The sequence below is a fragment of the Eptatretus burgeri genome, chromosome 2 (assembly GCF_056783735.1).
Source record: "Eptatretus burgeri isolate ZD-2024b chromosome 2, Ebu_testis_v1, whole genome shotgun sequence".
Classification (NCBI taxonomy): Eukaryota; Metazoa; Chordata; class Myxini; order Myxiniformes; family Myxinidae; genus Eptatretus; species Eptatretus burgeri.
In genome coordinates, this window is record NC_140962.1 from 47734126 (window position 1) to 47749705 (window position 15580).

The 15580-nt window shown below is 44.2% G+C and overlaps 1 protein-coding gene across 2 annotated transcripts in view; it reads right to left on the reverse strand.

Moving 5' to 3' along the window:
- The window catches only part of LOC147031988 (dedicator of cytokinesis protein 7-like), a 272420-nt gene that overhangs the window by 201779 nt on the left and 55061 nt on the right, over window positions 1–15580 (reverse strand). For both annotated transcript variants that reach the window (XM_085869231.1, XM_085869229.1), the window contains exons 6-10: window positions 12583–12792; window positions 7933–8018; window positions 3349–3415; window positions 3113–3262; window positions 2931–3011 (exon numbers count right to left, since the gene is read on the reverse strand). In XM_085869231.1, the coding sequence (XP_085725357.1) occupies window positions 2931–3011; window positions 3113–3262; window positions 3349–3415; window positions 7933–8018; window positions 12583–12792 (594 nt within the window). The remainder of the gene's footprint in view (window positions 1–2930; window positions 3012–3112; window positions 3263–3348; window positions 3416–7932; window positions 8019–12582; window positions 12793–15580) is intronic.

Here is a 15580-nt window from a genome sequence, read left to right on the forward strand (position 1 = left end):
GCATTCTGTTTGATTGTATATGTGTGCTCTCCGTGTGCCGCGGAATAAATGTGCATCATGTTGAACTGTTTTCCCGTTTTGCTTCGTCTTTTCTTTTATTGAATCTCCATCTTGCTTCACGTAAAGGGTTGGTAGTGGGCTTAATACGCCTGATAATTAATCGGAACCGTTGAAGCCGACGATAACACCGCTCGGTTATCCTGATGGTACGGAACGGGTCGCTTAAGCAGCCCGTGTCCGGGGTCGACCTGCGGCGAGGTGCGATCACCCGGTCTACCCTCCGCATGGGTACTTAGGTAGGTCGAATTTGGCGAACAACCTTATCCCACACGGGTGACTGATTGGCACGATCGTGGTGAGGCCGAAAAGCCCACCCGTGACTATCTCCCGGCGTTACTCCGAGAGGGTCACGACAGAATTGTCCATCCGGTGAGCGACGTGTCGCGATTCGAGTCACGTGGCCGTTCGCACGCCGGCGGGCGCGAATTCGCAACAATATATATATATATATATATATATATATATATATATATATATATATATATATATATATATATATATATATATATATATATATATATATATATATAAACATGTTATTAGAAGTGAGCAGGATACATCATAATAAATATATGTGGAAAAACTTTCATGCCCAGGCCAGGAATCAAACCCAGGTCATCTGGAAAACTGTACCAGTGCTCTGCCACCTGAGTTATCTGGGTGACCCACTGGCTGAGCAACACAATTTTTCCACATATGCAGGTGCTCCTTTCTTTCCCCCATTGCTTCCGGGGAATTCACTGCTAACCATAGGAGCAGCTAGGGCCTGCTCTCGAGAGGGTCTTCCCCCTGTGGGGGGGATGCATCCATGTCCGCTATTAAACACCACAGGGGGCAGAGTAATATAATTAGAAGTGAGCAGGATAGAACCATCATAAATATAAGTGAAAAAATTACAGGCTCAGACCGGGAAATGAATCCAGGTCCTCTTGAAAACCATATCAGTGCTCTGCCACCAGAGCTATCTGCGCGACCCACCAGCTGAGCAACGCAATTCTTCCACATCTACAGGTTCCGCTCTTTTTCCCTCACTGCATCCAGGGTACTCACTACCAACCATAGGAGCAGCTAGGGCCACCTCTCGAGAGGGTCTTCCCCCTCATTTTTTTTCCACATGTATTTACATGTGTTTTTCCACATATATTTATAATGTTCTATCCTGCTCACTTCTAATTATATTACTACGCCCCCTGTGGTGTTTAGTAGGAGACATGGATGCATCCCCCCTCCCACAGGGGGAAGACCCTCTCGAGAGCAGGCTACACATATGTGTAATATAAATATATATTTACACACACACACACACACACACACACACACACACACACACACACACACACACACACACACACACACACACACACACACACACACACACACACACACACACACACACACACACACACACACACAACCTTTCTTACAAGGAGTTCAGTCTGGGTATTATGTGTGTTCAAGATACTCACTTGTACCGGAGGTGGTACCCAGATAAGCAGATAGTGCATCATATCTGCATATGGGTTTGGCATTTTATAACTATATGTATATTTTAGTGCAAGAAATTTTGTAACTTTTCGACATCGTTTGAATCATCATAATTATATGTGACAAATACACTTATAGACACGGATTATTCACCTTGTAGAACTTTCTTGATCACTATTCACATGATTAACCAAATTCTCATTCCTAAATCAGGAAAATAACAAATGGAATATGACGGACAGCTCGTAATAAAGTGTAAAGGCAGTGCACATACTATTCTTGGAGACTATAACATGTTGAACAAATTAGCTGCAATTCTTCAAATATAACCATGAGGTTTTATACCTCAATCCATATCAATTGTGAAGAGATGCAGAAAAAAAAAATGGAATAAAAAAAAAAAGTCAAAAATCTTAACAGGGCATTACTATTGACCACTACACAAAAGAGCTGTGTGCAATGGCCACATGGATATGCACAAGTTCATACTGGAAGGGCACTCAGAAAAGCGCATACCTCCACCAAGCTGATTAGTTCATGTTTTGTATCCCATCGATAGGCCGGATCTGGATTTGGACCTGAACTAAAATTTAATCACCTTGTTCCTGTCACCAAACCAACTCATCTGCCAAGTTTCGTCTGAATCCGTCCACAACTTTTGGAAATATCGTGCTTTATATAATTTAGCCCGAATCACTCGATGGTGAAGAATCAATTTAAAAAATTCTCGGATCCGGATTTTCACCAAAATCGAATCAATTCTTCCTTGTTACAAACCCAAGCTCTCCACCAAATTTTGTACGAATCCGTGCACAATTTTTTGAGATATCCTGTTTACAAACAGACAGACAGACAGACAGACAGACAGGTGTAAACATAACCTCCATACACCTTCGGTGGTGGAGATAATGAACAGCAGTCCAAAACAGGACTGTTTATCCAAAATATTAAACACAAGACCAAAAATAACTTGTGGAAATAAGCTTTTTAAGCTGAAAGACACCATGGATGTATTCATGCTGAAACTACAACTGCAGACTTGAAATCAAACTGTGGGTTGGGCAGGAATCAACAAACCATTTCGTCATCCATGGACACGTCACAGAAATTGTTCAACATACTCTTCCAGTGATGTCTATCCTGCACAACTTTCTCAAGGAAATCTACATAATTCAACTTTACATTGACCAATTTTGAAACAAAAAGTGTAAATCTGCGAATCGATCAAAGTCGATCAGACATGTCAATAACACCTCCATCCTTGAGATAAAAAAACTAACACCTTCAAAAAAAAAAAACTGCTTTAATAGAGAAAGCAGTGAAATTTATCCTGCAAATTTTAAAGTTAAAGCATGAAATAGGAGGACAAAACTAAAAATAGTTACCTTTGAAGGATCCATATCTTTGAGGACGACATAAGGCTCAGCACATTCTCCAATGTCACCTTGCTGCAGAACCTTCTCGAGCTGAGAGAAAAGTATAACAGCAACCATTTTGCATATGAAGAAGGAAGTGGCCAATCGTCATCAACTTGTATGTTTGTGCAGCAGCTCATTATAAAAGGTACCTTGATAACAAGGAATATGTCCTGGGTCGGGTACGTAATGGAAAATATGGCTGATCGAGCCAAAGTGGAGATGGATGCAAGTCCGATGTGCCCTTTCAACAGGGCCCTCATTTGATCGGAGTTCATATCGAAGTAAAAATTTTCAGAAATCTGTTGTGAACATTCGTTTTTATGAGGACGTGTAAATTGAGGAAAATAATAAATTCAGAGTATTTTAATATTTGACAAAAAAGGACCTTTGCTTTCTCTTTGACATCATAAAGGGCCATGCTGGCAAATATGGGCTCAATGTCGATCTCAAACCTGAAAAAAGACAAAAGACGTACAAAAGGTGAAAAGATAAACCTCTTGAATTACGTTTTCGACACGTGTGATTGAGATTTGATTGTGTAATCACAGGAATGATTTTCATTATCTCAAAGAACTTCATTATTAATCAGTCTGACACAGTAACATATTGAGGAGAATAATCTATCTTAATTATGAGACGTGTGTTTGTTCCCATGGGTCTGGAACTGTGAACCAGAATAGCACCAAGATCCTTGACTTTGCAAGAAGTCGTGGACTTGGGGTGGCTGGTTCATGGTTTCAGCGTCCACAGGCTCATCGCTGGACTTGGTATTCCAATGCTGAAGGTGTGGCAAAGGAGATTGACCATGTCCTCGTTGACGGTCGCTGGAACATGATCCAGAACTGCAGGGATGACTGGAGTGTTCAGTTCCTCAATACTGATCACTGGCTTGTTGTAGCAACTCTAAAGTTACAGCTTAAATCTAGGTGAATGGTACCATCCCAGCTGAGGCTGGATGTTGGCAAGCTCAAGGATGAGAGGGTAGCTGAAGAGTTTGCAAACAGGCTGAGTGGAGATTTGGGGGGTCTGGGTACTTTGGGGAGTCCTGAAGAGTTGTGGAGTGCCTTCAAGACCACCGTCCTCGATGTTGCCGGTGGATGTCTTGGAACTCACCGTAGGGCGAAGAAGAATTTCGTATCCCAAGGAACACTGGATACCGTTGACCAGAGTCGCAGGGCCAGGCTTAATGACAGCTGAGCTGTTCAGGGAGCTGAGGCGTAAAACTGTAGGTGTGCTCAGGGTGTACAAGGAAGCCGACGTGTGAGGAATCTGTGAGGGGGTAGAGCATCACCTGTGGTCAAGTGATTCTTGTCCCGCTTACAAGGGAATTCGCACATTGCATTGATCCAAACCCATCCCTCGGTGTACTGCAGTTTGAGCGGAGGGTGGTGGGCTCTTGATAGAGGCGTCCAAGGTGAAGGCCCGCTGGGCCGGTTATTTGGCAGCTGTACCAAGCTGATCTACCAGCTGTTGAGTTGGATGTCAGGGGTGTTACTATCCCTATTGCTGACCCTCTAATCAAATGTGATCCACTTCCGTTTGTGGAAACACAGGCTGTGGTGAACCGATTGAAATGGGCTAAAGCTCCTGGGATCTGTGGCATCCATGCTGAACTTCTCAAGGCTGGTGGAAATGCTGTACTCATGTCATTGCATACAGTTCTGTGCTCTGCCTGGAACACAGGCATCATCCCAACTGACTGGAAGAGGGGCCTTGTTATCTCTCTCTCTCTGGAAAGGGAAGGGTGATCGCCAGGACTGCAACAACGACCAAGGGGTGACGCTGCTCTCAGTGCCGGGCAAGGTCTTTGCTTGGATAATTCTAGATATGGCTCACCACCATCTGCTTGAGCATCAGCATTCAGAGCAGTCAGGCTTTACACCAAAGAGGTCAACGATTAACCGTATCCTTGCTCTTTGGGTCCTCACCGAATGCAGGCAAGAGTTTCGGCAGGGGCTTCTTGCAGCCTATGTTGATCTCTGCAAAGTGTTCCATTCAGTGAATCGGGATGCCCTCTGGAGGATTCGTCTTCGTGAGGTGCCACCAAAACTGATCCATCTGATGTATGAACTACACTTACTGAGAGTGCTGTGCGATGTGGTGATGCCATCTCCAACTATTTCCAGTTGTTACTGGAGTTCATCAGGGTTGTGTGCTGGTCCCCCACACTTTTCAGCACTTGTATGGACTGGATTATGGGGAGGATGTCAGAGAGATCAAGCTGCAGTGCATCGTTTTTAGGAATGTCAAGATTTCCGACCTTGATTTCGCAGATGATGCAGTCATCTTTGCGGCGATTCCAGATATCCTTTTGGGGGCCCTCGAGGTGCTGAAAGAGGAGTCAGAGCAACTGAGATTATGGGTTTCCTGGGTCAAAATTAAGATCCAGGCTTTTCATGACATCTTGGATGCTGCTCTCTTGTCTGTACCTCTTTGTGGTAAGGATGTTGAGGTCATGGAGATTCACTTTCCTTGGCAGTGATATTCATGTCTCTGCTGGCTATGAGCCAAAGGTAAATAGACGTCTGGGTCGGGCCTGGGGAGTCATGGATTCACTGGATCATGGGGTGTGGCGCTGCCGGTACCTGTGTGGGACGACGAAAGTCCGAGTCTTCAGGTCCTTGGTGCTCCCAGTCTTGTTCTGCGGATGTGAGATTTGGACTCTGACCAAGGATCTGAGACGAAGACTTCATTGGTTTGGTACCAGGTCTCTTCGGAGATTCCTTGGCTATTGCTGGTCGGACTTTGTGTTCAACCAGCAGTTGCTGAGAGAAACTCAAATGAGATTTGTTACCTGCATAGTCCGTGAGCATCAGCTGCAGCTGTATGGACATGTGGCTCGTTTTCCTGACGCTGATCCTGCTCACCAGATTCTCTCAGCGGGGGAGCCTCGTGATTGGAGGAGGCCAATGGGCCGACCTCATGCCTCGTGGTTGCAGCAGGTTGATCAGCATCTCAAGGAGATGGGAATGGGCCAGGCATCTGCCTGGGGGATGGGCAGATGGAGGCCCCTGAAGTACTGGCGGGAAGTGGACGAAGCGACGCACTGCTCCGGCGCATGATCCCATCCCTGACCTGACCTGCAGGAACATTGTAGCCATTCCCTGAAAGTCAGTTTGGAATGTAAATAACTGATTAATAATACTGCTGCCTTCATCAGGATTGTAAAGATAAACCTTGTGTCGACAGCATTAAACTACACTAAAAATTTTTTTTAGCAGCGCCTCGCGTAACGAACGCTGCTCGAAGAGAGCTCGGCGTTGTTGTTGTTATTCTTCTTCTTCTTCTTCTTCTTCTTCTTGTGAAGACAAAACGTTTATATCAGGACTCGGCTCTTTTATATATACAATCCGGATCTCCTTAAATACTGAATACCTGTACACATCCTCACATAGACGGTGCCTTTTGAGAGCGTCTATCATGAACTTTTAAATATATTCGGACATTTGCTTTAAAGTTTCGAAAAGTTCACGTTACTATTTAAAGATTATTCCATTTAATATATTGCAATTTCGTAAATACATTATATATTTCGTAAATACGTAAATACACTATGACCGGTCTCGCTATTGGCTTAATCAAGGCACGTGACGAAATATCGGAAGTCGTTTTTTTGTTGTTTTTTTTTTAGCCGACAAAACCTTTAGGACACTGCTCTGAGACACATTTGTCCTTGTTTTAAAACAACAACAAAAAAAATTCATTTTACTCAAGTTCTTTTGTTTTATTACAATTCCATTCATCTTTTACACTTTGTGCTGCAATGAGAACAAAGCTTCTTCTTCTTTCGGCTGCTCCCGTTAGGGGTCGCCACAGCGGATCAACCGTCTCCTTTTCGCTCTATCCGCAATTTCGCAATGAGAACAAAGCATCAGATCGAATAAGAAAATTTAATTGAAAATATTACCATTTTAAAAGAAAAACCTGAGCTGGTCAAACATTTGGAACGTCTTTCAATCCTGACAAGTCTCCCACTCTCACTCTGTCTCTCTGAAAAGGACCATCTGATGAACCCTCTCATCTACTTTCTTAACATTGCTCTTGAAGTTCAGCCACTCAAACGTTTGGCCTTCACTATCAGTCATGATCTTTCTTGGGAAAACTTCACAGCGAGGTTGGCCTCAAAAGCCAGTCACCAACTAGGAATCCTCAGCCAAAGTCTTTGCTTGGCACACCTGAACTTTGATCCACCTTCCAGGCAATAATCTGCAGCTTGATGCCGTTGAAACCAAGGCCTTCAAAATCATTGGCATCTCCCACGATGAAGCCGCGTCTCCGGGCCTATCAATTTCACATTGTAGACGGTCAGTGGTCTCTCTGTCTTCTCCCACCTCCTTTCTGGTTTTGCACCTTCTGCCCTTTCATTGCTCTGTCCCTCCCATCCCCACCCCCATCAGGTTTCTGCAGGGTGCACCCAGGCTGCCAGTAACCCTCTTCTGGTGAAACGCCCAAAAGCCAGACTCACAGCTCACCTCCACTCATTCCTATTTTTCCCCACCTGTGGAGCAAACTTCCTCAGTCTCTTCAATCTCATTCTTCCCTTCAGGGATTTAAGATTACTATTCAACACCATCTCAAATCATCCCCCGTCCATAACATGATCTTTTCTACTCCGATTAACCTTCCCCAAGCCAACCTCTTTCCGAGTTTCCAGCTTTTCCACAAGCCCTCATCCCTTATTTCTCAAAGTCTCCCTTTATTTTGTCCATGACCCCTGCTATCGGTGTGTCCCCACCCCTCTTTCTGCACTGTTCTTTTTGTTCTGTTGCACCCTGATCTGTTGTGTGTGCAACCTCCTCCATGAGACTCAACAATGTATCGAAAGAAAGCCTGAACACTGCAATTATAGTAAAAGGGGGTTGAATATTCGGCTCGTGAGAGTATCCCAGTTTTTCAATCTTTCCATCCTGGGATATGTGAAGATCATATGAGCATTTTTTAAAAACAGTTCGAAAAGAATTGTTCTTACTTTAGAGATTGGCATTTGATGAGAATTCGCTGACCCACATGCTCCCGTGGAACATCAGGGATGAGTCGTTTCTCAATGCAGTCCTCCTGCAGTGCACACATGTAATTGTGGGTAACAATTAAAAAAATAACAATAATAATAATAATAATAACAATGACGAGGAAGCACATTATATCAAGAACATTATGGAGGGAGAACTATTCACTAAATAGCTGGTATAATGCTTATAGTGCTTTTGTTTATCCCCAAGGCCAATGCACTTTTGTGCAGTTTAAGGAAACTCGAAACGAAAAACTTCATCTTTTAAACAAAAAACTTACGGTGGGGTTTGAAACCCAAACTCGTAATTGCATCAACTTGCATATTTAATGATATTATAGTATACCCCATCAGAATAGCAATTACTCAGGAATTAAAAAAGATTGCATAGATTTATAAGTGTTTGGATTGTCGTCGGTAATCTGGTTTGTGTTCGTTTTGCACAAAGGTAACGTTAAAAAGATGTGTAAAATGGAGGATAGGCCAACAGCCTCCTGAAGTCCCACTTCTCAATCTCATCACAACCAGTCTCTCAACCTCTATACTTGTATTCTCCACCATTTGTCATGTCCTGCTCTTGATAAATCTGTCCTTCAATTCGAAAACGAACAATTTTTGGGGGGGTTTTTTTCGGGGGGGGGGGAGGGGGGTTCCAATTTCCAAGGGGAAAATATTAGGGCCAGTTGGGCAAACATTTGTTTAGTGACAAAATATTATCTTCCAGAAAACATATATATATATATATATATATATATATATATATATATATATATATATATATATATATATATATATATATATATATATATATATTGTTACGGAAATGGCCCTTAGTATGCTACTAAATATAGGATTAGCTCAGATCCCCCATCAAATGCATGTTTAGCTAGGCTGTTCGGTAAAATGGACGTTACATGTGTGTCGGGAGGTGTCACAGGCTGTTATTTGTTTGTGCAGTGGTGGTGGATCGAGAGCTTCCTCTTCTTCCTTCCTCTCTCCGGACAATAGCCCCCGCCCAGCGCTGAGAGGGGGAGTGGCCAAAAAGAGGAAGTGAAACTAAGGGGAGGAGCCAGTGGCTTGGAAGTGAGCGAACGAAGGAGAGACAGTGGTGATTCTGCTGGGAGAGAAACTGGACCTGGGCGCGCTGAGTCTGCCTTCTGTGGCCTGGAGAAGCGAGCCAGGGCCGAAGGAAAGGCAGGGAAAGGACTGCAGGAGGTCTGTCTGCCCTCGGCTGGATGAGAGACGACTGGTGGGAGTCGTGATCTGCTGTGTAGGGGACGGCTGTGTCTGTCTGCGATCTGCTTCGTAAAGGAGGCCCGGTGAACAGGCCAGGCCTGGACTTGTATGCTGGACCTTGTGAGAAATCAGCTGAAACCCATCGTCAATCTGACAGTGTTGTGCCATCGACCTTACGCAGGGTGTGTGTGCGGAGGCCGCGTGCGGTGCGACAAAGGAGGGTGAGCGCCATCTTGCCACGAGGCGTGCTCGAGCTTGGGGGCTCAAATCTGTGGACATCCGCTTGTTACGAGCGACATTCGTGCTTTTGACACTTTCCTCTCGTCCATGAAACATCACCAAGTACTCTGTCTTGTCTGCATGCTGTCTATGTCTTGTCTGCATGTTGTTTAAGGTATATCTCTGAAGGGACCCCCTCAAAACCCGTAATCCGTAGTTCCCTAGTTAAGAACGGGTTATAGATTGATTAAAACATTGTCGTGAATATTTTGCTTGTGTTGTGTTCCCCGATGTTCCCCAATAAATCTGGCTGATTTGTAAGAAGTTGCCGCCTTGGATTAATTCGTGTCGCGTCGAGGGACGATCCGTTCGATTGGTATATAAAACCAAAATGGTTACAGACTGGCAGAAAACGCTCGGCATCTGACAAAACCAGTCTGTAACCGGGGTCTATATCCCCAACTGGTAAGGTCCAGGGGTACGTTGGTATCGCGATTGAAGACGCGTGACCCAAAGCTTGTGCCGAGCCAGCCAGCGTTATAAACCCCGGAGACGGCGGTGGTGAGGGTGGCGCCGAACTGTAACGTTTGGTTATTAAGACTCGTCCGAGAACCCGCCACCCCGGATCCGTAACAATATATATAATATATTGTTGCGGTCTTCGCGCCCGCCGGCGTGCGACGGCCACGTAACTCGAATCGCGGCACGTCGCCCACCGGACGGACAATCCAGTCGTGACCCTCTCGGACTAACGCCGGGAACCAGTCACGGGTGGACCTTTCGGTCTCACCGCGATCGAGCCAATCAGCCCCCGCGTGGGATAGGGTTGCTCGCCAAATTCGAACTACCTAAGTACCCACGCGGAGGGTAGACCGGGCGATCGCACCTCGCCGCAGGTCGACTTCGGACACGGGCCACTTAAGCGACCCGTTCCGTACTATCAGAATAACCGAGCGGTGTTATCGTCGACCTCGACGGTTCGATTAATTATCGGGCGTATTCAGCCCACTACCAACCCTTTACGTGAAGCAAGATGGGGGTTCAATGGGGAAAAAGACGAAGCGAAGCGGGAAACAGTTCAACAATAAAGCACATTTATTCGCGACGAACGGAAAGCACACAAATACAATTCCACCAAATGCACACAAAAAAAAAGAAACACAATTCCATTTACACAAAAAGCAAACATAAAAGTGAAAACACAGTGCAGAGCTAATACCGACTACCGAGCACACGGCAACACTTATACAATTCTACTTCACAGACGGCGCCGACAACACATACCCAAAACCAAGGAAAAGAAATACCCTCAAGAATGAGGTAGGCCTGGGGCCGAGACCTGGTCGGGCCTACCCGTCTGGTGATGAGACGCGGAGCGGCGATGGCCCCGCAACCCGCGGGCCTCGTGGACAGTGCCTGGCAGGGGGTGGGAACGGGGCCCCCTTGGTCGCACTATCTCAGCGCGGGGGGAAACAGGAGGGGGGTTGCTGATGCTCGGGGTATAGAGGATCTTTATTATGTGCGACGAGCGTCTCCACCTCGGCCAGGTCGCGCTGCCGGCCTCCCTCGGGCGCGCAGCTCCTTGCACGACGCGAGCACCCTTCGTCCGACTCGCCGCCTCTCCACAGCTCGTCCCCTCCGTTCCGACTCCAACGCACACGACGAGCAGCTCCACCGCCCGCGAAGTCTTGACTCTCTGTTCCGACTCCTTCGCCTCGTTCCGACTCCTTCGCCTCCGTTCTGCTGACTCTTTCGCTCCGACTTTTACGACTCCTTTGACTGACGAACACCGTCCTTTTATCCCCCCGTAACTTCGCCTTTGACCCCTCCCTTTGACCTTTCAACTCGCTCCCCATTGGCCCGAGAAAAAGTGGGCGTGAAGGCTTTTTGATCCACAAATTTGCATATATCGATCGCCCTGGGGGGGGGCCAATTCGCCCCTCGCTCACCGATTGGACGGCAAAAAGTGGGCGTGTGTCGTTTTGGATCCGTTTTTGAAGCAGAAAATCCGTGATTTTGTACACGCTGTTCAACGTGCGCCCTACACGAGTCCAGCATCGGTGCCCATGAGTGGCGCGAGATGACGGTGATGCGATGGTGGCGAGTTGCGACGGTAAAGGTCATGGCGGTTGTGGTGAAGCGGCGTTGTGGTTGGTGGTTGTTGTTGTGGTTGTGATGGTGGCGATTGGTCCAAAATAAAGATAGTAAAAGAAAAACGGCTATCCTGAAGAGTCGCAGCACGTATAAATGACATGTATTCCCACTAGACAACGGGTTTGGGCCTAACTACACATGCACTTACCGAGATACCTCACCTAAGGGACCTGAATGGTGGTTTGCGAATCTGGTAACCACAACAATATTATGTATGCATATATATATATATATATATATATATATATATATATATATATATATATATATATATATACATACATACATACATACATACATACATACATACATATAACACACACACACACACACACACACACACACACACACACACACACACACACACACACACACACACACACACACACACACACACACACACACACACACACACACAATCAGAACTATATTTATATATTTATAATCACAAAGAAAACTGTCGTTGACTAATCTTTGAAGTAAATTTTAGAACCAAGTATACATCAAAACACATTGAGTATCCAAAAATATTGATATATTAAAATCTATAAGCATTTTGTAACACCATGTTTTGAACAGCACAAAACTGGTCAACATTTCACCATGTGCCATGTTTGTGTGCCTGGACTTTGTGAGCGGTTTTCTCATTTTTTTTTAATTAAAAGTTGCTTACAGCAGAGCTGCATCATAATCACTGCCCGATTTTCATTTGTGTTCATATGAGGCTATTTGCAGGAACTTTGTAAGCTCCATAAACATATCTTGAAGGCATTGATATTTCATATGATAATCACCATCATCACATTCACTCCAGGTTCTGCACCATTTGTTGTGAAATGATGTGCAAACTGTAAGCTCGTTAAAAGTGAAGGTAGCCAGCCTTTGTGTCTGCCTGAATACCCACAATGATAATGATACCTGTACCCTCGCCCTCATAGATTTATAACAATGCTCAGCAAGCTTACAGCCATCCTACGTGAACCATCATTTCCATGCAAATACCTCATCAAGGAGTGAAAGCAGAGAAAAAAGGTCGGACTGCCGGTTCTTCTTTCTTGAGTCATCATTCCTGCAATCTTGCTCTTCAAAAGGGCATTCATCGAGAATGCCAGGAATTAGGGGGTCTGCACATGAGCTCTGCAATGGTGACTCATGAAGGGATGGCCCATTTACAGCTTGGCTGTCCGGTGCCTTGTCTTGATCTGTTGTCTCCTGAAAACAACATACTATTTAACAATAATTATGTGGAAATAAGATCCAACACCAATCGCTCCAAAATATTTGAGATACGCTATAATGGTTTTGATCATGTCCTGGCATCCCATACATGAGGTTAGTCATGTTTTTCAATCCTGAATTTGAGTGAAATGCCGCAACAGTAATAATAATAATTATTATTATTGTTATAATTATCTTGTTTGTCCATGTGTAATGCTTCTGTCCACCCATTGATTGGACAGCTGGCCTGACTCCACACACAACTGTAACCTGAAAAATCATACGGCCACTATTTTGGTAATATGCGAAGCCAGACGTTTACAGAGCTGTCATATTCACAATCACCATGTCCTACCTATAACTTTTCCCTTCAGTGTAAAATAACCAAAACAACTGTCAAAAGTATCATAAAATATCGAAAGTTTGGAGCATTAAGCGTCACGGGCCTTGTCAAGGCCACGGTATATATGCAAACGCTTCAGGCTTCAGTCCTTAGACTTCAGGCCTCTGGTGTCAGCGCAATGTATTTACATGATGTATTTACAGTATATATGTACAAAAGCAATGGGCATGTTTTGCTTCGAACCCAGGTTTTACTTTTTCAGGAGAAATTTGAGGCAGCACTCTGTTGCTTATACACCACCCAAATAACTACGTGGCATTCTCTTGAGTAAGGGATTTTACCACGGAGGTCCCATTGTGTCATTGCTTTATGTTACTTTTAATGACGTGTATATATGCATCAGGAAGATAATTGGTTTAGAATCGTTTATTGGCACAATTGGTCTGCTCATGGGTCACTTTAATATGGAGTTGCAATTCCATGGGGTTTCCGCATATCTCGTGGGATTGAGAGTTGGACAGCCGACTGTGATTGGCCGTGATACGTAGTAGCTTTGCTGTTGCTGTTGCTGTTTCGATCACGGTTTCTGTGAAATCAGTGATAGCATGATAGTGGGGAAAATAGTAAATATTCCACTGTTTTTATGAGGAAATGAATAAATATGTAATGATTGATGTGGGAATGCCAGTTTGCTTTTATTATCAGGAGGATGGTCGAGGGAGGACAGAGAATTGGGGTTGAGATGGGGGAGAGCAAAGAAAGGCCAGAGTTGGAAGGGGAAGGTTGAGGACTTGGGATTTAGGAGGGAGGGGAGTTCACGACTTGGGGTTTGTGGGTTAGTTGAGGACTTAAAGTCACATTTTACATTGCGTGGATGTTCCACAGATCCCTGCTAGTAATAATAATAGAGAGTTCATAGAACATGATACCCCATACGGTGTTCAAGTCTCTCCTTCAATTTCAAAAAAATTATTTTAAAGAATGTTTAAAAAAAAAAATCCACAAGTTCAGCACTACCGAAGCAAGCAGTCTTATACATCACCCTTAAACACTGTTACAAGATGACGTTGAGCCGCAGTTTTGGAGATGGAGGCTTCATTGATCACCAGAGAATGCAACTGCAATCGCATCGGACATAGCCATATTGGTGGCCTCTTCTTCACCCCGATACTGGACCCTCTCATGCCATGCCCTCATGCTATATAATCGATGTATATACAGCATGGTCCTTGGAAGAATTATGAAGGCGATTTCTGTTCTACAGTGTTCAAATCTATAACTGAATTTAAACAAAAGGTTTAAAGAGGTTTAAAGGCAGATAAATTAATTAATTCCATTTTACCAGTTTTACCCAGTGTCTATTACATCACCCTATCAACCATGTTACATTAGTTCTTCGTGTCTGTTGTTTGAGTCCTTTATAATGTGCTTAAAAACAGCAAGTTTCCTGTTTGGAATGATCACCCTCACCGAAGTAGAGGGTATTGCATTTGGGTCCATTTGTTTGTCCGCACAGAAGTTCAGTGTTTTTCTCCGCAACTGCTTGTCGGATCGAGATGAAATTTTCACCATCGGAGCGAATACTCATGTAGAATGTTTTAATGACAATTATGACATCATAGGTCATGGGACGTGGCAGCCATGTTGAAAAAAAAAACTGAAAAACTGGACCTCCATCTCTGAAACCGCACCAAAGATAAAATTGAAACTTGGCACACGGCAAGTTGTTGTTCTGGAGAAGAAGACTTTTGAAGCTGTTAGGGTAAATTTAATATGGCCACCAAACTATGTGACCTATCAATTAGAAATGAACAAACTTGTACAAGCGTGTCCTGGGGAACATGTGTGTAAAATTTCGCCTCAATCTGTTCAGCCGTTTTGGAGAAGATTGAATTCAAAAAAATTAATTCAATCCAATATGGCTGCCAAACCACATGACCTGACATCATAAATTTATATTCTGTCTCTAATCCGGTAGGGGATCATGCTTGTGAAGTTTCGTGTTAATCGGATAAGATGCATTTTTCTATCCAAGTTGGCTGCCAAACCATGTGACTTGTGACATCATAATTTTTACTGTATATGGCAGCAATGGCGTTGGATGATAGCTCCAAAGATTCGCTTCGACAGAATAAGTGGTTCCAGAGAAAACATTTAATATTTTTCTTAAATCCAACATGGCCGCCAAACCCTGTGACCTATCAATTATGAATAAACAAACTTATATCCCCTAGCCTTGGAGAATGTGTGTGTGAAGTTTCCCCTTGATCTGAACAGTTGTTTTGGAGAAGATTAAAAAAACAAAATTTTCAAAACAATATGGCTGCCGAACCATGTGACCTATGACATCAACATTTTTTCTTTTTTCTTTGGTGGGTTGTTGCATCGTTGATGCTCAAGAAATTAAAAAAATTTTGGATGCAGCGTTCTACGTGTCGA